The sequence below is a fragment of the Lacerta agilis genome, chromosome 5, assembly GCF_009819535.1.
Source record: "Lacerta agilis isolate rLacAgi1 chromosome 5, rLacAgi1.pri, whole genome shotgun sequence".
Taxonomy (NCBI): Eukaryota; Metazoa; Chordata; class Lepidosauria; order Squamata; family Lacertidae; genus Lacerta; species Lacerta agilis.
Genome location: NC_046316.1, coordinates 61,181,307 through 61,204,259, shown reverse-complemented (window position 1 = coordinate 61,204,259; position 22,953 = coordinate 61,181,307). Strand labels below are relative to the sequence as shown.

Below are 22,953 nucleotides of genomic sequence, written 5' to 3'. Positions count from 1 at the left end.
GGTAGGCGAAAAACCAAGAGGCCAGTGCCAATTTGCCAAATGGATAAAAATTCCTACAAGGCCCCCTGGGCAACCAACCGAAGTCCATAGCAAGGTCAGAAGTATAGCAAGACCTAAAGGGAGGGAGGGAGGGAGATCCAATGCGCGCAGGGGGCAGAATGAGTAGAAATGGCGTTTCCCTGGCTGTTTGAATCCAGACCCCGCCCCCCAGCCAGCCCTATTGGCAGGCTATGGGGCTTGGCACGGCAGGAAGGAGGGGACAAGGCAGGGGGCCGAACACTCCCCCCTGCCAGCGTGGGAAACGGTCACCGCCTGCAACTCCTCCCCTCTGGAATGAGGAGAGGTCTTATCCAAACATCCCTTATTTGGACCACTTGCTTCCTTAAACCCACCTTCCACTCCACTCCGCATCCTCTTATCTCCAGTTTCTGCTTCATTGCTGCTCTCGTGTCAGTTTCTTGCTCCTCTGAACTGATGGAGAATTTATTTGTATTTTCATGAAAAACCATCTAATTCCTACTACTGTATTCAAACCAATATGCAAAGCAAAACACAACTATCTTATGAAATTCACACTTCTCCAAATTTTGTGATGCAGTTCTCCAATAAAATATGGGGAAAATGCATATATTGGGGGAAATGTGCCTAAAAATCTATTTATGAGTCAAAAGACCATATATAATTGCATTATATAAGGGGAAATTGCTTCCAAAATGTGTATATAAGGAGAAATGTGCACTAAAATGCTGGTAAGTGTTCATGAGATATTTTTTTAAAGGAATAAATCTCAAACTGCTGTGGAAATGTAGAGAAATAAATTTAAGTTTGGAAAAATGAGAAACTTAAGACAACAAACTGGCAGATTCATAGGTCCCTACTCTAAACAACGGGATTTGTGCTGCAAATATTATTGGGTAAAGGAGTCTATGGATTGCAGCTTACTGAGAAATTGGTACTCTTTATGCATGCAATTTTTGGCAGCATCCACACACCATCATCAAAAGGCCAGCTGACACATCTTTTACAATTAATCCAGATTTCCCCTTACTGCAGAAAACTCAAAATTTTAATATATAAAGTAATCTATTATACATCACTGTAGGTATAGAAGCTTGTTAACACATTTTGTGTTTGTGGTGATAATTTGCTGAGCAGGCTTTATCCTCATACCCTACTTCCATTTGTTCCTCATCTGAGTGCAGCCTAGCAATTTTGTGGCTGGCAGACCAAGTGGGAACATTTCTGACCATTGCTGCATGCTGATTGGTGTTCCAAAATTTAAACATCTGGGTATGGGAAAACGATCTCAATGAAGTACATGCAAGGGATGACCTTGGAGACTGTAACTGCAATACATACATTGGGTTAATAATAATAATGATATTTCACAAGATCTCTTTGACTTTCTTCTGATTTGGCTATTAGACATTTTAAATATAACTTAAACTTTGGCCTCATAGAATAGGAAGGAAGCTGACATTCCCAGATGTACTCTTTTGATAATTGAAAAGGAGGTCTAGCATCTAGTGTTCCTTCACCATTTCTTTTATCATCTTGTAGCCTACACAGTTAGAATGTAATTGACTTCACAAAGAGACTTTCTATCACAAGTATATGTCTTACTGAAAAAGGCCTCCTGTAAAGTAAATAAAAATAAATAATTTCAATTAATCAGATTTGATACTTTTCCAAACACTAGAGAGTGTACAGTGTCCAAGGAGCAATACTACTTACGTATTCCTAAACTGCTCTGTGCCTGGAGAGATACTTTTAAATGTTCTGAGATTCCAGCAAAGTGAAGAAATTTGCCAAAAAGTGAGTAGTTAAATAATAAAACATTGCCCTCTGGAGACCAAATTTTATATGTTTGAAATAGTTTGCATACATGTGTCTTGGGGTACATTTTTGAATTTGCATATGTATCTATATATATATATATATATTGTGGTGTCTTCATGTATTCTCTGAGCCCAACTCATAGAATCATAGAGTTGGAAGAGACCACAAGGGCCATCCAGTCCAACCCCCTGCCAAGCAGGAAACACCATCAAAGCATTCCTGACAGATGGCTGTCAAGCCTCCGCTTAAAGACCTCCAAAGAAGAAGACTCCACCACACTCCTTGGCAACAAATTCCACTGTCAAACAGCTCTTACTGTCAGGAAGTTCTTCCTAATGTTTAGGTGGAATCTTCTTTCTTGTAGTTTGAATCCATTGCTCCGTGTCCGCTTCTCTGGAGCAGCAGAAAACAACCTTTCTCCCTCAATATGACATCCTTTTATATATTTGAACATGGCTATCATATCACCCCTTAACCTTCTCTTCTCCAGGCTAAACATACCCAGCTCCCTAAGCCGTTCCTCATAAGACATCGTTTCCAGGCCTTTGACCATTTTGGTTGCCCTCCTCTGGACACGTTCCAGCTTGTCAGTATCCTTCTTGAACTGTGGTGCCCAGAACTGGACACAGTATTCCAGGTGAAGTCTGACCAGAGCGGAATACAGTGGTACTATAACTTCCCTTGATCTAGATGCTATACTCCTATTGATGCAGCCCAGAATTGCATTGGCACATACACACACCCATTCCCAAATTTGATTAAAATTCTACAGAATGGGACCCACAACAGGGTCAATAAACAAGAGAACTGTAGTGGGGAAGCATCAGAAGTGCCTTATCAGTTTCACATTGTTTTAGCTGCACTCCCAGCTATGGAGGTGAAACTGAGAAGGGAAAACTTGTGCACATTATTGTGCACACTATTCAGTAGCCCACCTGTAGGGCCCTTAGAAAAAAATACAGTGGCTAACACATTCTTTAGGCAGACTCAAGAACCTTTTCTAAAAAGCAGTCTATTGTTGCCATGATTTCATACACCTGTCATTCTTGTTATCAGACATAATTTAATTCTGTCAACATTATCGACTCTTTCAGCTTTTCAAAATTACTATATTGGACAGTTTCTTCAGGTCTGACTACATAAAAATGGAAACAGAAAGCATATCATTTTAGTATCACAATGAAGCATCCATTATTAGCACCACATAAAAGACTAACTGAAACAGAACAATCCTAAGTTAGTGTCTGTTTGATTCTGTGGCAAAGGAATAATCACTTCCTTCGCTCCAATCATGGTAGAAACGGGGAGAGCAGTCCCCCCCCCGCCTCCTCCGCTATTACTTTTATATGCTAGCAGTCCTTTCTGCTAGTGTAGTAAGGACTCCCTCTTTGCTAGCAGAATGCTGCTTAATGTTTCTAATGGCCTCTCAGTTGGCTTTAGGACTGCTTGTTAATTTGACTTCTAAATCGTTTTTTATCACACTCCAAAAACCCCCTGTTAACAATAACTTAAGAGCATTAGTTTCAACACAGCACTGCATATTTAAACATAAATGGTTTCATTGTGATTCCCCAAAAGCATTTAAGATAATAATAATAATAATAATGTTATCACCTTAGTGTGAAACAGTAATATTGCAACTATCAAATATTGTAGCTCATATTCTGATGCAATTTAAAAAAGTGAGAGAGGTAACTGAAAGTTTGGAAGTTGAACGGACACATTGGCACCTCTGGTAAATAAACAACATTGCAAAACAATAAATAAGAAAACAATTACTTGCAGAGTTAATTTTTTTGCAAAGTTAATGCTGCAATGTGAAGTACTGAAGTACATCCATTGTTTTATTTACAATGGCAAAGAACTAGCATACAGTCTATATAAAACTCTTTTGAGTCTGGTTGTATCTTTTTCATCAAGCACCTCCGAACACTTTTTCATTAACGTGTTTACATTTTAAAAAAAAATGTAAGTCTTGATCTAATTTCACAGTATAAAATGTAGCAGCTGACTGATTACTCAAGTTTGGTTGCTAAAATATGATATATATGCGATATATATTCCCAATATGAGAAGACTTATCAATCCACGGCTTGATTATGGATCAAAACTCATCATCTGATTCATCATCCCACTCACAGGCTTCAAGCTCTTCTTGTGGGAACTTCACCTCTACATTGTAGACAAAATCAGGGTCATCTTTCTTTTTCCTGTTCTTTTCAAACAGTGCATCCATAATTTCTTTCCTTTTGGCTAGCTCCTTGTCATCTAGTTTGTTCAGGTCCTCTTCTGGGTCAATTGTTTCTTCCCGCTGAATTTGCTCCAGACTCTGAGTTAGATTTTGTCCCCCCAACTGGCATCTCAGCAAATTGTGTAATTTTTGTAGCTGTTCCATTGAGACACCTTCTAAATAAGTCTTGTGCCGAGGATTATTCTTTAGCTGTTCTGCTGCCCTGCTGCAATCTGCACCAATGAAAAGACAAAAAGCCCAGGTAACAAAAATTCATAATTTTGTTTATTTGTAAATATGCATTTTAAAATGTTTTTCCTAAAGCTAATCCGGAACTATATGTCTCTGAGGACTATTTCCCACCTCTTTCACACCTATGTGTGAGGAACAGAGGGAGATGCAGACTTCTGTGGAGTGAAAAGCCAAATTCCACTATAACACACATCAAAGCTTAAGAACTAAACGACTGAAGCAGTACCTTTCTCAAACACAATCCTGAATGTGGTCAAGTGCATTCAATAACTAAACAATGTGTAGTTTACAGTTTGTTGCCAGTATTCCCACCTGTGCTTAAGGAATTATTCCTTTTCCCCTGCATATTGGATTGTCCACCACCTCCAATGCTGAGCTGCTAAATCAGGCTTCATCAACCTGGTGCCCTTCAGAAGTTTTGGACTACAACTCCCATCAGCCTTAGCCAGCAGCCACTCATTGGAGCTGATGGGAGCTGTAGTTCAAAGCATCTGGACAGCACCAGTTTGGTGATGGTTGTGTTAGACAAACTCCTGTGGTGGCAGCAATATCTGAACTTGCCTATTTGGGGAAGGGACCGACGATAGGTTAGAAAAATAAGCATGCTATACCTGAGAACTTTGAGAAATTCCGGATAGGCATGATGCGCTTGCGTATATTATTCCTGAGCTGATCTTCATAGATTAAAACAATAGCGGGAGGGTTTAATTTGATGCCACATTTCTTTGCCACGTAAGACATCCTGCTGCAGGCTCAGTCAGAAGACACTACATTCATTCATGCCCAGTGAACCAACTTTTTTATTTTTATAAGATATTGAGACACGTTAGCGGTGTTCAAAAGGACCAAGAAGTTTAAAACGACTTATGAAACAGGATCCCACTTCAGATATTAAAAACTGCCAGCTGACTGCCAGTGACTTCACAAAGGCAAGCTTAAGTGGCACTGCGCATTGAATAGCGAAACTCGTATTTCACCACCTAGGAGAGGTTCCCTCTTAGACCCCATTCAGCGGTGCGACTCCTCAGTTTTTAAAAAACAGTTTGTTTCCAAAGGCGAGCAGGGCGACTAAGGCAAGCGAAGGAGAAACCGAATCCCAGCCTCTGCCCGGCCTGCGCACGCACCGCAGCTCCTTCCTTTTTCCGAGGCCCCAAGGACCCCACTGCTTCCTATTTTCCTCTGCATCTGCTACAGCCACAGCGCGGCGCACGCGCCCCAGCATTCAACTCGTCACCATGACAACGGCTCAGCGGCGCTGCCGCCGCTCCTTCAGGCCCCCTTCGGCATTGCCGTCCATGAACGTGCCTGCTAAGAGACGTCTGTGCAGAGGTTCCGCGGCGCTTCAGGAGCTTCTCTTTGCTTTTCCTCGCTTCCTTTTCTTCTCTCTATGGTCCTGAGAAAGGCGGAGGCGGAGGCCCTGGCTAGGTGGATGTCAGTCCAACTATGCTCTCCAAGTCAGGCGCCCATGAGGACGCTCTGGAAGGGAGGAGGACCTTGGTTGTGGGCGGAAGAGGCGGCGCGTGCATGAAGTAAGGGGGCATCTTTGGGCTGTCTGGGATTTAGACCCCGCGGCCCTCGTATCTTCAGCCCGGGAGGCAGAATAGAAGAACATGTCCGAGGGGATACTCTCGACTGGGTGCTTTCGGAAAGCGGGTGGGGGAGCTCAGTGGCTCTGCGGACCGCCAGCCTTCGCTCGCAGAGCCCCTGGTCAGGGGCCGTGGGAATGGTCGCCTAGCAGCGTCGCCTAGAGTGACATTTAGAGTAGACCAAGCGAAAGAGCTGCGTCCTGGGGCACCGCTAGATCTTCTCTCCGGGGGAGCCTTGGGTGGTTTCTGCTTCAGAAAGTTGCACTCGCCCTCACTAAATCCAAATCCAAACTAGTTTTTGGATCGATCCCCCTCTCTCCCTTTGTGTCCCCAAATGCTTGAGATAGGTATTCCTCGGAAGGTTGAATGTTCCTGCCTCGTGCGAGTTTGCAAAATAATTTAATTTGCTTAAATTAAGATTCCAAACTGTTGGCAGAAGCGTCTTTAACACGACAAGTAAAAGGCTCTTCTTTTTTTATATGGTTCCTATTCTATGCGGAGAAAAAAAATATATTATTTCACTAGCGCTTATTTCCTTGTAAGTCTGTTGATGGCTCGGGCAGGCTTCTTGGCTGTGAAGCTCAAGGCTCCCAAGAGAACGTAGTTGGCAAAAACAGGAGCCCTCTTGTATGGATGGTGTAAATATATAGCATGCATGAGATTGGAAACACATTATTTATATTATTTGTTTAACAGAATTTGTATACTGCTTAATCATGCATAACCCCAAAGTGGTTACATTCAAGTGGTATGTACATTTTGTGAAATAAATGATAAACGGAACAAAGATATTGATAAAACTGAACGTTAAGAGCAAATATAAGTAAAACCAGCAGTTTTTAACAATGTACATAATTAAATAAAGTATAGGTAAGCTTGCCTAAAAAAAATCTAGCAGATGCCAAAAACAATACAGTGAAGGTGCCTGCCTAATATCAGTGGGGAGGGAGTTCTATAGAATAAACACTGTCACACTGGAGTATTGGTTTCTTGCAAGTGTGGAACAAACATGTGGCACTTGTAAAAGTGCCAGTTCATACATAATAATTAATACATACAAAGTAACATACATATTATTTGTTCGGCCACATTAAGGCTTTATAAATCCATATACTGTACATGGTAGAATACTGTCCGCATATTGGACAGTATCTGTCAAGGCACCTTCAAAGAACATTCACAACAGTAGATGGAAAAGGCTGTAGGGTGGAGTAGTTATGTCCCTGGTTTTTTGTCCCTGGTTTTCTTCCAAAAAGGGAAAGAATGGGGAATACACAGATCTTCCCACAGGCTATACACTTGTGATCTCTGATTCTGTGACACAATGTGGCTTAGGTGCCGCAGTGCCATTATCTTGACATGAATAGAGTGTTGATTTTCCTTGGTTATCTTCCCACAGTGCCAATTTCCACTTCCAAGCAGGAGTCATTTCCCCACCCAGCCCACCTGCCACATTCTTTTTTCTTGTCTGAGGATATGGATGGGAGTGCATTGCTTATCATGAACACCTACTACACAATAAATTTTTAACTACACAATAAATACTACACAATAAATTTTTAATGCAGTTTAGGCTAGATAAGTTAAAAAGTTAAATACAGAAATCTAACTTTCCAGTCTTGGTTGCAGTGTGTGTGTGTGTGTGTGTGTGTGTGTTGGTATATATATATATATATATATATATATATATATATATATATATATATATATATATGTGTGTGTGTGTGTGTGTGTGTGTATACAGTATATATATATATATATATATATGATCAGAGTATTCACATGACTGAGTTAAGTGATTCTAAGTTACACTTTTGTTAATTTTGTTAGAGACACTGGGTTTCAGAGACATATAAGCGGGGATGACATTGATTTAAACATGCCCTTCAGATGGATAATTGTAGGGCCCATATGGACATGGCAATGTATATCTTATATTCCTCCATTGTTGTAAAGTTCTACCTTATCTCAGGCTTTCAGTGTAACTGGGACACAAACATTCATAGTTTGAGTCAAAGCACGCTGTGATATAATCCTGAGAAGGTCCGGAAAAATGCACATACCCTAAAAGCAATAATGTTTCACTTTGCTTATTTTCTTTCATGGGGATTTCCATTTAAAGACTTCTCTTAGAGTGAATTAATTGTTACTGTTACTTCCACACAGTTTGGTCTCAAGTTCTAAGCCATGGACAAAAGCTCCTATTCTTTAATGTGATTTGTTTTTCCTTGCAGTTTTATTCTGAGATGTTTCAGCAGGAAAAGAATGTGCTTCTTCACATGAGTATCCACTTATTTTGGATCATTTTTTGGGGGTGCATACCAAAATGCTTGTGTAAGTTGAAATCCACGTTATTTTCCTGAAGCTAGTTGGTGAAAAAACGTTGTACATTATCCTTTTTATTGGATACCATATGTGTTGCATAGTGCTTAACTGTCCTTTATTGATATTGTGTTTGCATTTTTAATACATGTATGCAAATCCACTTCATTGCTTTATTGGCTATATTCTAACACATTCAATAAGCTTGTTTTATGTCTTTTTCCTTTATGTACAATCATTTTACATTGTTGAGCAGTCCACTGAGTCCACAGGAGTGGACCATTGTGAGTGGTTGGATGGCAATATTTAAACTGCCTAATTAGAAACAAGTGTTTTGATATCTACTCCTAGCACATCCCTTCTTCTGCTGCATTTGAATGTCTTCCTCCACCCTGAGGAGAAATCCACAGCCATTGATTTATGCATTGCTTCTCTACCCAGGGAAACACAATGATGATTTCTGATTGTTGCTAGCTTCTTTTCCTTTCTCTGACGTAGAGGGAACACTGTCAGAAACAGTGGAGTGTTCGGGTTGTTGGAACGCTCAGTTTTTTTTATAGTGGGAGGCTCACTGCAAACAGAGATCCTTTGTTTTTATTTAGCTGTAAGCTGTGCCTTCTAGAATTGGTGGTAGGGAAGTGGAAAGGCTAGTGTGGTTGCCACTGAGTTATTTAGGCTATTAGTCAGCAACTAATTGCAATACTGGATTAAAAGTCTGTTGTCTGCCATGGCTTCAAGAGAGAATAATCTTTTTATTGATCAAAATTACTTCAGTTCCTCTGTCCTGTAAAAGGCGCTCCTAAAGAACAGAAGAACAAACTCTGACTGTGTTGAAATGATGTTTTAGATTGCTTTAAAATATGTCAGTTTCTCATGTATTTTCTGTTTTTATAGATGCACAGAACATGTGTCCTGAGGTCAGGCAACAGCTTTTGAAAGATGGCTTTCACAGGTGGGTTTATGACAAACAGATATTGATTAGTGCTTCTGTTATTAGTGTCTTAAGACCTGAATTCTTCAGACTTTTGCATCTGCTTTACCATGGCAGTATGTATGTAGTCAAGTGAACTGATATGTTAAACTAAATGTACTAGTGGCATGTTTATGGATGGTGGGGGATGCTGGTACTCTATTGAACAATTGTTAATAAAAGTTGCAGTGTATCTTAAGTCACATGGATTCATAGAAAACTCAGACCAATACCTAGTTGCATTGAATCTTAGTGCAATTAAAGCGATGCAGAGCCAATTAGATTGAGACTTCTCAGCTTCAACTGTCCATTAATACAAAGATGAAAAAGTTATATGTTGTGAGTTTCTTCCAAGTTTCAGTGGGGTTTATTACCATTTATTTATTGCCACATACCAGAAAATGGTCTCAGAGCAGAAATATGGAAAAAGACACACAGCTACAATTAAAACACTAGTTGGTTCGTTAGTTAGTTGCTTTAACTTGCCCAGGGCAACACAAAGCAACTTACAACCAAACAATTAAAACACATAAAATTGAACGTTGGTGATAAATCTCTCAGAAACATTCTCAGTTTCCCCACACCCAAGTATGTGGGGCCCTGTAGCTGTAGGAAAAAAAACCCTTCAGATTAAAAATATATAGTAACACAGTCTTTTAAAAGTACTTTATACACAAGTGAGATTGGTATGTTTTGATGGCATTCCCTTGTAAAAGCTTCTTGTTTTAAATATTAGAAACCTGCTGATTCAGGTAAATATCAGTACAGCTGATGAAAGCCTCAGAAGCTGCATGGTGGCAACTAAGGTACACTTACCAAAAGGACTATATGTGGACCCCTATGAATTGACATCTTTACAAAAGCACAATCTCACTGAGGTAAGGTTTTTGGGATGACGTTTGTGGGCAGGGAAAGCTAATGGGGCACAAAATAGCTAGATGTACATAAAGTTAGGCTTCTAATGGCATACAAGCACCTGTCCCTTCTTGGAAGCAAACTGTTATGAGTAAGGTTACCAGATTTTTTTTCAATGAATCCGGGGACACTTTAAATAAATAAATAAAATTTGTGTATGTATGTGTGTCTGTATAAAGGTACTGCAGAGGACTCCCCAGTTATGAACATTTCACAAAATAAACAAAATAAAAAAATCCTTTGTTTTGACTATGGCAGACCAACACGGCTACCTACCTGTAACATTTCACAGAATGTAACTCTCGCATAAGTGGGGAGTCAACTGTACTGCATTACTAACAGACGAGTACTGTACATGAATATGTCACTGGTACCAGCCTTGGGGCTCCTCTGCAAGATAGCTGTGGTGCTACTGCCTATAATGGGATTATATTCTGAAATAATGCCCTGCTTTTAATTATGTTGTTATACTTTTTCTACAGGCATTGATGATGGCAGATAACATAGATTTGGAAGCTCCCGAGTACTTAGCTGCTGACGTTTCTGTCCTCGTTTATATGAGACCTGACCCTGAATGCTTTTCGTGTTTTAGAGCATTATTACCTCTGCACTGCCGGTATCATCGGCCGGCAGAGAATGATGGGAAAATCTCTACTGTACTGAAAAGTCCAGATCTATTGATGCATTGCCAAAAATGTAAGCAAGACTGATTTCTTCTTTGGGGAATGAAAATGGGAACAATTGGAAGAAGAATAAAAAAGGGCAATATAGATTCATTAAAAATTTGGGGATAAAATGTTATATTTTTTATAGAAGCATTAAGGTGATGTGTAAAGATAGATACAGAATTGAGAGACATACTTCATGAAAAATATGAGTGATCTCTTTCCTGAATATTGTTTATGTTCTGTTTCCCCCCTCTCTTTTAGTATTCCTTTCACTGGAATGTTTGAAAGAAACTGAAATAGAAGCTCCATGTTCTCAGAAGAATACACACACATGCCATTGGGATAGCATGAAGTTCAAAGATGTGTGTTCATACTTCTTACATCTCTTAGTTTTTCTAGAAATAGATCTGTCTGTAACAATTTTTATTCATCTGTTTTAATTTTTTGTCACTGCTTGGTCCTGGTAAATAGGCTCCACTGGGATTTTAAGTAGCCTAAATGTTCATAAGATTGTAGTTCCTGTTTCCAGATGAGAAGGCTGTTTGGCTGGAAATGCTAATCTTCAGATTTTTCACCACATTGCTATATGGAAAAATGATTTAAGGCTACAATCCCTTCCCTGCACATGGGAGGAAACTCCAGTGGACTTCCTGGAACTTGCTCCTGAATAGTCATGTGTAGGATTGCTCTGTAAAGTTGGTTGGTGCAAGGCAACTTTTAAGATGCTGAAACAGACTGCTAGGCTAATAAGCTGCTTGCTTGTGAGTCTCCTGACCAGAAAGCAGCCAGTATAGGTTGTAGGTAGATAAGGGTGGGGCTGATAAGGTGGGAATTTCCACACTGTTCCTGGTGACTAATAAACCTCAGAAGGAATCATGGGAAGGGGAAAGAGGCAGAGATTTTCTCTTGTGGATAAAATAACTGGAAATGAGTGGTAAGATAGATGATGTGAGGAAGTTCTTCTCTGGTCTGACAAGACCAAGAAGGCTATGTTGCCTGCTTCTGAAGGAATCAAGGAGCAGCTGCCCCGGGCTCTGAAAGGTATGGGACGGCTGGATTGCAATACATTTTAAATTAAAGAATATAGGAAGAGCGAACAACAGAGAACCTACACAAACAACGCTGACAGCAAACCCTACATATATTAAGGAAAATAGAAACATCATCCCCCCACCTCACCCATCCCCCCATCCCAACCACCTCTTCCCCCCTTTTCTCCCTAATGTCTCAACAACCAAAACTGATTTGTAAAAATGTTACATGGGGGGGGGGAATAAGAGAGGCATTGCACACACTTTTGTAAATCAAGAAAATCTTGAATAAGAATAAGAATATAGGAAGAGAAATGATTACAGTTAAATTGTGATGACATGTATGGAATATACATTTTGAATGAAAGTGGCCTTAATTGACTTCTAATGTGCAACTCTTCTTTTGTAGGTAACCGAAGAACAGAAACTGCAGATACCAGTTGGGCTCAAACACCATCTCATGTTGGTATGCACAGTGACTCTTGCTACCACAATATTGTGTTCCAGTCTTATCCTTTCAGCTTTATTCAAGCATGGATGCTTCTCCTTTGTTCAGAGCTCACAGTAAAACCGAACAAGGTTATTGAATCATCACGGAAAAACTCTCTAAATACACCAGACAAACCAGAGACAGGAACAGAAGAAAAGGCTTAGAATTGGCCCAGCATCACAGACTGGGAGCAGGCCAAGTGCCTCTTACTTGACTGTGCAGTATCATATGCTTGGCTGCATTGCTTTTGATCTGTTCTAGTCTCCTCCCCACCTCCCCCCAACTTTGTACATGTTTCCTGAATAGGCTGATCTAGTATCAGTTAAATATGTGCCTTCAAAATTGCCATGTAATCAAAATTTGAAATAGTGAAATTTGCCTAACTTAACAATTCTGATATCACCAATAAAAGGGGGGAATGGAGAATTTTTTGATCTCTAAAAACAAACAAACACAGGTTCTTTTTTCATGTGTAGTCAATCATACATATCAGACAAATAGAAACAATTATAAGTGGCAATAATACTTTGGAAGGAAGTTCATAAATGTTCATTTTTAAACCATGAACTGGATAAATATGTCTCAGAAGATAACAGAACAGGTGGAGTTATTCCAAGTTCTGAGAAAACACTGGATGTAAATCATGAGCGTTGAAAATACAAGGAAATACAGGGAGGAAATTGCTTCATTAATGGAAAAAGTGAGCAGCTCCAAAGATTCTTAACTTTTCTATTGTCAACAAACTTCACACATCAAGTGGCTGCTAGTATGCAAAATAGGTTCAAAGGGAAAGATGTGCCATTTTCCATATTTGTGGACAGCATAAAATATTTACCAATTCATAAATAAAAGAAAATGCCTCTTTCTTTAATGTACAGCTGCAGTTTATGGCTGAATTTATGTCATTTGGTTGTTTCTTACCTGTACTGGTCTTTTCTCTGAATTATCAAGAATTTTCTTTGGATCTCCACTAAAACTATATAAAAGACTTGTTCTGTGGCATCTTTCGCTAGCTGATGAGATGCTTTTAACACTGGCCTTTTGTTCTCCCCGCACAAAGTGCTGAATGATGATCGCTGAGGCAATACTTCAGCTACTACCTCAGGTTCTCTGTGAAGATTGCTCTGCATCTGTTTGGGGGAAGGGAGCCACTGCAGAAAACAATTGCAGATGGGTTATTTTTGTTTCTCCACTTTCCATATATGAGCAGCTGTAGCACATAATGGGAGGACAGCTGTGAGCTTCAGTTGTTTATCTTATCCTTGTTTCCTTTTGGTTTAATGTCAACTTGACAGTTTTATACTGCATACTGTGGATCCAAAGCTGGTCCTCTTAATCATGTCATCAAGAAGTTTCATGTTTAAATGTTTCCCCTTTTGGTAAGATTAGATGCATTTGATACATAAGACTTTTGAACTGCAAGTCTGGATTTGTTCATTAGGTATGATGGAATAGAAATAGTTCCATGCAAAAAATTGTATTGATAAAATCAAAATGGAAGCATGCCTAACAAAATCGTATAGAAAAAGCATGAAGATAGTTCTCCATGAAGTCATAGATTTATTCAAAAGATCCTTTTCAAAAGTGCTGCACAATTATATTTCCCAATACAGGTCCTTCAGTACCTTGCTAGTTGGATCTGTGTATTTGCAGCAGAAAAAGCATATGAATGCGCATCAACATTAAATTATGAGCACATTTTCCAACACAGAATAGCTTGTGTCCTGGAAAAATGGCAGAATTTGTGTGTTGAGTCTGTCCAGAGAATACATGTACAGTGTACAAACAAGTTGCTTGGCTTATTCAATGTGTAAATTATTTTGACAGGATGAAACTTACCGGAAATTAGTTTATTTTCTACACTTACTGGAAAGTGCCTGGACATCTAGGAATGATATCTAAGGGTTTGCAGACAGCTTTGTCTTTTGGTGGTGATGCTAGTTTTGTTTAACGGAAAAACAACTGTTGTATGGAACTGGAGGTGAAGTGAGAGGCCGAAGCCTCAGGATATGTAAATAGTATGAAAGGTCAATAGAAGGATTCCAGCTGTCAGCATCAATTTCTGTAGGAGCTGGAAGGCAGACATAAAGTTGTTGCTTGCACTCTTTGCTCTGGCTCCCATTCAATTATTGTACATCTCTCTCCTCCACCCACTCAAAACATAATTGTAGTGCTAAAGTGATAACATTAAAAGGGCTGTTTGGAAGAAGGTGACAAGTTATGTGTATATCGGTAACTATATTGGGTGGGTGGTTAGCATGCAGCCAGTTTGATGTATCTGCAGCCAGCTGTGGCTCAGATTTCCCAAATACCATCTATCGCAAAGAGGCTGATCTTTTTAAAGAAAACGCTATGCAATCTCTCTCAAGGACCAGTGTACTTTTAATTTATAAAAACGTGCACATTTTAAAAAAAGGAATGGATGTTTCTGCTTAATATTTCCACAAACAAGGAACTGAGGGGGGGAAATATAATATGCTGCTGCAGAGTCCCCCTGGCAGCACTAGCTGTTGCCTTGAGCTGGAAATGCTGAATGGGCAAGCAAGCTCTCTGCTTGTTTTTTCTTTCTAGCTGATCATACAAGATAGAACTTGTCCCATGGGAAATTTCTTGTACCCTCAGATATATTTTTTCTATGCCAGCCTGGCCTTGGTGTTTATATAAGCAAAGAGACGCTGCACCAGTGTCAGTATTATGAGTTCTGTTTTTTTAGTGTTACATGTTGTATAGTCACTAGGGAGGGTGTATGTTCACACTGCTTTTTCTGATTCCTAGAGGGTGATTCATTGTTAACTTTCTTTGGGTTTGGCTTGCAGAAATCAGTACATCTAGTGATATTGGCCAGAGAAACATGCCAAATGTGGAATGAGCCAGGCTTTTAGGCCTTTATTTTTCCCATCATGACTTTCTCAGTATTGTTAAAAGAATGGCTAAGTGTTAAGTAAACATGAAAATATCCACTTTAGCTTATACCATCATAAGTTTTGAATGAAACTGTAAACCCACTTCAATCTGGTTTTTCATCTAGAACTGAAATTCACTTGGTTGCTTTGTAGGGGCAGATTTTAGGTGGTTGCATCCTCAGTTATGGAACTCCTTCCCAAAGGAGATTGATTTGGCACTACCTTGACTGTATTCCAGGTACTAGGGGAATTCTTTCCTGTTGATCTGGGTTGGGTTTAATTTGTTTTCCAGTCTGGTTTGAGTCAATCACTTAGTAATTGCTTTGGCATTGTGGCTGCTGCAGTTGTTTTTGAAGTGTATCACTGATTTTATCTGGAATTTAACGGTATGTTGGCAGCATTGTTTCAGGCTTCTGTGTTTATGGTTAATACTTTTCCATTCAGCAGATGTGAATGACTTTAAAGACAGTAAAATGATACATACATGTATTTTAAATAAAAATGGTGATACCGAGTATTAAGTAGTGGGTGGACATAGCAGATGACACAGTGATTCTCCAAGCAGCTCTCATAATTCTCAGGATGGAACAGAACTGAACAGAAGGGCTGAGCCAGCCTGCTTATATAGTACTCAGTAACATGCAACAATAACTCTCTAGCTACCCAATTCCGTGAACGGCACTCTCAATCCTTCATTTGCATGTGGACCTGAGTGAGAACTGCAGTCACGGTGGGCAGAGTGAAACTATATACACAACACCCCTAGTGGCCTAGGGTGAGAACTTCAATACATAACACTGAGGTGTTCATTTTTGAAGATAAGTCTTTCATACTCTACTGTATGGGTAAGGAGGGCATGAGAATGCTTGAATGTTTGGTGATTGCTGGCTGTGATCTGATCAGAAGCTAGCTCATTATCTAAACCAGAGGGCTAGGAGGATGGAAGGAGGCAGGAACTGTGTCTAGGTTTGTGGATATCTGCAGATCCCAGGTCATTTTTGCAGAGGCAACAGCAAACACACTTTTCTGTGTGTGCAAGCCTTGGGTGCCTAGCAAGAATGAAAGTACTGTACTGGTATAACTAAATTCTGATGGTTTTGTGTTTTTAAGTACATTACTGCTTTTTAGATAATGATTTTAACTTTGTTCTTAATGTTATGTCTGTTATCCATCCTGGGCTCCGTGAGGAAGGGCCAGATGCAAGAACAGTTAATAATAATACAGACAATTCAGTTAGAGCAAGGAGGGATTGTGTCATCTGTGTCAACACAAGAGGGAGTCTACTGAGTGTTTGTATGTGTTGAGTTTAATAAAGTTGTCCCTGTATCAAAAGCTGCCCTGGAGTTGTGCCAAGGGAGAGAGCCTGAACAGCGCCGTCTTAAGTATATTCAGCGCCCTGGCGCCAAGATCCCTCCAGCGCCCCTCGTGCTCCACTGGGCAGGGCCAGACGCGGCGGGCAGCCAGAGTGTGGCGTGGTGTGGCGGGTGGTGGCAGCAAGTAAGCCCCTCCAAGCCCCGCTGTGGGGAGGCACTGAGGGCGAGGGCCCACGCCGGACACCTCTTGTGCGACTATCGCACAGTCTGCAGAGTGGGCAGCATGGGGAAGGCGGCCCGAGAGCGAGGCGGCGGGCGGTGGGAGCCCAGCAAGTGGCTTCTGGAGCCGCGAAAGAGCGAGCGGCCCCTGAGGCGCCCCGGAATGCGGTGCTGCGGGGAGCGGAAGACAGACTGGCAGAGGGGATTCCCTGCCGGGCGGGACGCACCAAGGAGGAGAGGTGAGGTGGGCAGGTGATCCCAGCTACGTCCACCAGCCTCTCGGCGCGGGCCACTGTGTGCTGCCGCTGCCAAACAAGCCTGACACGTCTCCCGCATGGAGGGATTGGGGCGCGCATCACGTGGTCACTGCGCGGAAAATCCTCTGGGCGGGCGCGGATGTTCAGCCACCTGCCGAGTGCAGCCCGAGAAGAGGTGGGCAGCCGGAGGGCGCTGCCGGCGGTCGCTGCCACCAGCGCCCTCAAGGCCATTGCGCCCTGGCGCAGTGCGCCACCAGCCCAATGGAGGAGATGGCCCTGAGCCTGAAAGAGAAACAGAGCTGCTCAGCAAGCGCTGTTCCTTACAAGTCTGATGTTGAGGTCTTCCCCTGCCTGCTTCCCTAGTAACATTTTTAGGGAAGTTTACAAAGAAGCTCAAGTTGCAACTTTCAAGCAACTTAGGTAATAATTACGAATGCTAGTTAATTTAAGCAGCAATAACGTCCCATATACTGTACTCCCCTTTCCCCAAGAACCGAACAACCAAACGGAAACGCTACACTGACCAGTTCCTACTAAAAATTACACCGAATATACTGCAATTCTTACTTACTGAACAATATCCAGCAATGTCCTAAATTTAAAATGGGCAAGAGCGAGTATAAATAAATAAATAAATTAACATGGTATTTATTTTTTAAATAGGAAACACAGTTTAAAAGCAACAGACACACTCTATGAGGGAAGAGACACCCGTTATTCTGCTCTTCCCAAACCGCAAGCTGTCTCCAGGGGCCCCAAGTCACCGGCAAGCGCATCTCCCCTTCTAGCTTTCTCTTCTCCCTGCGAAAAGACTTGCTTCTAGACAGGCGGCCCGGGGGAGAAGCGGAGGCGCCGCTGCGTCCCCGGTGCATGCTGGGAGTTGTGGTCTCAGCGCCGTTCTTTCCACGCCCGCTCGGCGGCCCTGCCCACCTTTCGCGCCGCCGTCTGCGCCAGGAGCCGCCTGGCCAGCTCCGCCCCTTCCTCTCCCGGGCTGTGGCCACGCGCGGCGGTTCCGCTTGCTTCTCCTCTGGCCGCCCGGTGGCCCTCCCGCCATTGTAGGAGGCCGCGCCCTGCCCTGCAGATCTCGAGACAGCGAGCCAACGGGGCGGCGGCGGCGGCGGCGGCGAGCTCGGCTGGTGCCTGAGGCGTGCGAAGCGGCCTGGAGGGCTGCGGGAGCTCTTGGCAGAAGGTGGGCAGGAGCGGAGACCTAGGCGCGGAGGGGGGGGGGAGAGGCGTGTGTGTGTTGTGTGTGTGTGACGGAGTGAGCGAGTGTGGTCGGCGCTTCGCCTTCGCAGGAGGAAGAGCGAGCGAGCGAGCGAGCTCCGCAGGCCCAGAGGCTGCGCTTCCCGGAGGCTCCCACCACAGCTCTGAGGAGGAAGTGCCCGAGGGGCGGTGGAGAAGCGGCCGCGGGGAGGAAGAAAGGCAAAGGGGTTTTTTCCCCCTGCACTTTGCGGCGCTGCGAGCAGGTGGGCGAGGAGACGGGGCGGCGGGGAGGAGGCCGCGGCGGAGCTCCCCATTACCTGACGGACAAAGGGCGGTCGCCCTGCACAGGAATCATCTTCCGTAACGTTGAAAAGCGCAAACCGGTTCGGGGTTACGCCTTCCTAGCGCTTTCGCGGTTTTAAAACGGGCTTGGGAGGAGGATGTTTTTTAATCGCAGGGTTCCTCAGTAAGGGAGCTCAAAACCACTCCTCTCTCCATCCACCCAGAAGCAGGCAGACAAATTCCTCATGGTCTTTGGTGCTTCACTCATAGGGGATTTTGAGTTCTTGGCCAGGCCGCTTGGGTGTCCCTACTTGTACAGTTGAGAGCAGCGCTTCCGTCTCCCACCGCACCCACCTCAAGCGCAGGTGACGTACGGGGCTGCTGCTGTTGCCGCCGTTGTCTCCAACTACTCACCTGCCCGCTCCTTCCAGCAGGTGTTGGGGTAAAGGTCGAGCAAGAGGGGGCGGGCGCGGTTCCTGCTTCTGCCTTCCCAACCCCTCTCTCCTCAAACTCAGTACGGAGAACTGGAACCAGTTTTACTGCCCAGGGAGAGCCTATGAAGAATCAGAGAGCTCAGTAGTACCTCCTGTCTCCTCGCTGATCTTCTCTCTTAACTGTCTGGTGGAGAAAGCCTGGGCTACAGCCCTTGTCTGTTCGCTTTCCTGTCTGCTCTCTCCCCCTCTTGTCGCTCTCAGCAACACAGGAGTGTAAGAGGGCAATTCGCTGTTTGCACATTTGTCCAACCTCTGGCTTGGCTTCTCTGTGATCTTTCTTTGGGTTGTGTAGTAGTAAGGATTGGCCCAGCAAGCCCAATCATTCCTACTACCCCATCCAGAGTGAGTGTGATATAGGACAAGAAAGCAGAACATGTGGTTGCAGCCTCACGGGGTCCAATCCTCCTCTTGTCACTCTGCTGAAAAAAATATGGCTAACAGGGAAGTAGAGGCTTCTAGAGAAGAACATCACCTCCCCAAACTTCCATGCTCTGCTAGGAGGGAAAGAAGACTGCTGGATCTTCCACCTCTTGCTTAGTTCCCTTGTTCTGTGGGTATTCTAGCATGGTAGGGAGTATTAAGTGATGGGTTGTAATCTCTGTCATTGTACTGTGCAGAGGAAGAGGGCAAGTAATGAGCAAGAAGGTGAGGTGGCTGTGCTTTGTATGAACAGCTGCCTCTGCCAGTTCTGTCCCTGCACTGTTCCTATTGTTGGAGTCACAGAGAGAAGTATCATGAAGAAGAAAGAGGATGCTTAGCAGGTTGAGATGTCAGGTGACCCCTCCATATTTCTCAGTATTATTCTCTCCACCACACTGCCCATAGAGAGTGTTGCCCTCTTGGTGGCATGATGAGTATTGGACTGAATGTGGGGACAACACAAAGGAATGTTGCTGAGGTTCTTTCCCATTCAAATATCTGCAACATCCCTATTTATTAAAATAAGGCCACTGCTCATAATTTTACATTGCATATGCTGAAATTTGTTGGTGTTGCTTACAGAGCCTATCACTAGAGAATGGGAGTGTCACATCAGCTCCTGGTCTCAGATTATCAAATGGGAAGGGTGTTCTTCTCTGATTTTGAACACACTAGCAGTGTGTGTTGGCAGAACTGGCTCAGCCGTTAGGCAGACTGAGGGGCTGCCTCAGACAACAGAAGTACCCTAGCTGGCATCCCCATGAGTATCCTGCTGCTGGTGCAGAAGCAGAAGCAGGACGGTATCTGTAGTGTTGGTGAGAACTTGCCAAAATTAGTGCCTATGCTGGTACCACTTCTCTGCCAGCCGTGGAGGTGGAAGGTGTGGTGGAGAAGTGGCAGCAACAGCAGGTATAGCTGAACAGGGCAAGGCGGCGCTTCCTTTGTTACATATCTTTAGATGCCAGGCAAAAAAAATCTCTTCTCCCAGTCCTTTGGCTAAGTGTTTCTCAAATTTGTGTCTCCAGCTGTTGTTGGACTACAGCTCCCATAATTCCTAGCTAGGAGGACCAGTGGCCAGGGATGATGGGAGTTGTAGTCCAACTATAGCTGGAGACACAAGTTCGAGAAACTCTGGTAATTAAACTATCTATGGCATTTTAAACTGTGGTGGTATTGTTTTAGTTGTACTTTGGTATGTATTTTTGTGTTTTTATATTGCAAACCTCTTTGTGATCCTCAGATTAAGAGTGGCATAGAAATTTGGGCAGCCAAGTCAGACAACAAATTAGTTCCTAAAAGGGTATTTGGCCCCAGAAATTTCTGATATATGTGAACCATTTGCTATGCATATTAAAGTTTGAAAAAATATATCCAGCACCATAAATGTTGCTAACAACTTCCTGATTGACCCGACAAATCAGAGCATTTTTTTTCCAAGCCTCATTTTACTACAATGGAACCTCGTGTTACGTACCGTCCTCGTTACAAATGCTTCGGGTAATGAACTCCGCTAACCTGGAAGTAGATGCTTCTTGTTGCGAACTTTGCCCTGGGATGTGAGCGGAAGTTGCACGGCAGCAGCGGAAGGCCCCATTAGCGAAAGTGCGCCTCATGTTAAGAACGGTTTCGGCTTAAGAACAGACCTCCAGAACTACTTTTTACCTGTAAAGCCGTATGTGCTCACGACCCCACTACCTCAAGAATCATATTTCCCCACATGAACAGGCCCAGAACCTGTGGTTATTGTCTGAAGCTCTTCTCCATGTTCTTCTTCCACGTGAGCTCTAGATCAAGGGTCGGCAACCTGCGGCCCATGGGCCACAGGTGGCCCACGTGGTTTGTTTAAATGGCCCACAAGCACCCCCGAACTGAGCTGTCCGCTCGGCAAGTCCCTGTGCGCTGCACTAAACCGGTGTGGAGCGGGGACTCACTTCCACAGTGCCGGAAATCGTGTCTATGCAGATGCTGGAAATTGTGTGATTCAAAGATGAGCACTGGCACCTTGGATTAGGCCCAGAAATTCACATGAAGCTGTGCTGTTGCTAAAACAGTTAATTGTACAAGTTCATCCCTCCTTACACATCAGAAGGTGAGCTGTGGCTTCTGAGCCAGCTATACCTTTTGAGTCTTCTACAAGGGTAGCTTCCTGCCAATCTTGAATCTACAAAAGCATAGATCAATAGGACTTGATCTCACAGCTTTAGAAAAGAATGGAGCTGGTTCAACAAGTGCGGCTGTAAAATTCACTCCTGGCCATTGCCAGTACATGCTTATTGGGACAAAAGCACCCCAGGCTCTTAAGCTGTTTCAATGGGGTGAATACCACTACCTCTAAAACAGGTATGACAACTCCCTTGTGCATTGCAATTACTCTGTAGCATCATTTTTACCTTGTCTAGATTCAGTTTCAGTTTGACTCTTTCACTTGCTCACAAACTGCTAGACACTAACTAGCTCAGGACTTAGAAGCCTCTTCCTAGACACATAATTAGTTAAATATGTCTTTGGCATACTGATGGCATCTAACTCAAAAGCTCAGTTTCTTTCTGCAGCTTCATAGAGATGTTGAGCATTATCTGGGGCTAATACTGAGCCTTGTGGAACACTGCAGGTCAGTTCTCATCTTTCTGATAAGTCCAACCTTTCTGAGATGAATAGCAGAACTAGTGGAGAGAGATTATCCCTGATTACTCATGCTTCTCAGTCCCATTACAGAGGAGTCGGTGGCATGCTATAAGGTGCATTATCAATGGTGGTGGGCGAGCACTGATTAGTCTGTCTTAATGTCATGCTCTAGAATACAGCAGTGACTTTGTATTGTGATGAGAAACCTATAACATAGTTAAGTGTTCTTCAGCAAAACTTGTCCGCCACCACTTATTTTCTCTGAGGACCTCAGAATTTCCTATTACACAGCTTGAAAATCTTTAATTTATGGATAATATATATTTTTAAAGAAGATCGTTAGATAACCATCATCCAGTTTGTTTCCCGCTATCAAAGTTTTGGTCCCCTTCCTTGGCATTTTTCTTGCTTGCAAGGTGTATTGGATATTTATTACATTTATAAATACAGTTGTCAAGGCATTTGATGTTTAATAATTCCACATTTTGTCAATTTTAGTAGTACTGTCTGTTTTTTTTTTTTTATATATATAATTTTTATATTTTACACTAAAATACTACAATAGTCCTTAACAAACATTTTATATATTTTCCATTTGGCTACCAAGCCGTGACTTCCGTCAGTCCCTTCAAATGGTTTTCTGAATTTTAACTTGATATTATACTTCTTAATCAACCATTGCTACATTTTCCAAAAAAAAGAATTTCCCTTACTTTACTATCCTACTTACAATAATAGTTCTACACATTCACTACAAAACTTCTTGAAATCCTATTAACGTATTCAAATGTAATTGTCTTTCAATAGTTCGTAACTTTAACCAGTCTTTGATGAATTTCGGTCCCGCTGCTCTCGGATTCTTCCCGGTAGTTTGTCCATTTCTGCGTATTCAGTCAATTTCACTGTCCATTCCTCTTTCGTCGGTAATTCTTCT

General features: G+C 42.7%; 3 protein-coding genes across 5 annotated transcripts in view; 2 read left to right on the top strand and 1 right to left on the bottom strand.

The window, feature by feature from the left end:
- Positions 1 to 3,893: 3,893 nt before the first annotated feature.
- Positions 3,894 to 5,142, bottom strand: CEP19 (centrosomal protein 19). Its single transcript, XM_033150155.1, has 2 exons — positions 4,933 to 5,142; positions 3,894 to 4,302 (listed from the first exon to the last, which is right to left on the bottom strand). The coding sequence occupies exons 1-2, from the start codon at positions 5,060 to 5,062 to the stop codon at positions 3,944 to 3,946; spliced, it is 489 nt and encodes a 162-aa protein (XP_033006046.1). The 5' UTR covers positions 5,063 to 5,142; the 3' UTR covers positions 3,894 to 3,943.
- Positions 5,143 to 5,734: 592 nt separating this feature from the next.
- PIGX (phosphatidylinositol glycan anchor biosynthesis class X) lies at positions 5,735 to 12,393 on the top strand. Of its 3 annotated transcripts, none has more exons than XM_033150154.1 (7): positions 5,735 to 5,752; positions 8,142 to 8,241; positions 9,124 to 9,181; positions 9,936 to 10,077; positions 10,597 to 10,810; positions 11,044 to 11,144; positions 12,223 to 12,393. In XM_033150154.1, exons 2-7 carry the CDS (start codon positions 8,154 to 8,156, stop codon positions 12,379 to 12,381), a joined length of 762 nt encoding a protein of 253 aa, XP_033006045.1. In that variant the 5' UTR covers positions 5,735 to 5,752; positions 8,142 to 8,153; the 3' UTR covers positions 12,382 to 12,393. The 3 variants fall into 3 exon arrangements, with proteins under 3 accessions (XP_033006045.1, XP_033006043.1, XP_033006044.1); XM_033150152.1 differs by lacking the exon at positions 5,735 to 5,752 and adding an exon at positions 5,754 to 5,850; XM_033150153.1 differs by lacking the exon at positions 5,735 to 5,752 and having other exon boundaries at positions 8,074 to 8,241.
- Positions 12,394 to 17,943: 5,550 nt separating this feature from the next.
- Positions 17,944 to 22,953, top strand: part of PAK2 (p21 (RAC1) activated kinase 2) — a 36,606-nt gene continuing 31,596 nt past the window's right edge. The window contains exon 1 of the mRNA XM_033150151.1: positions 17,944 to 18,184. The gene's annotated coding sequence lies outside the window, so the exon portion shown is untranslated. The remainder of the gene's footprint in view (positions 18,185 to 22,953) is intronic.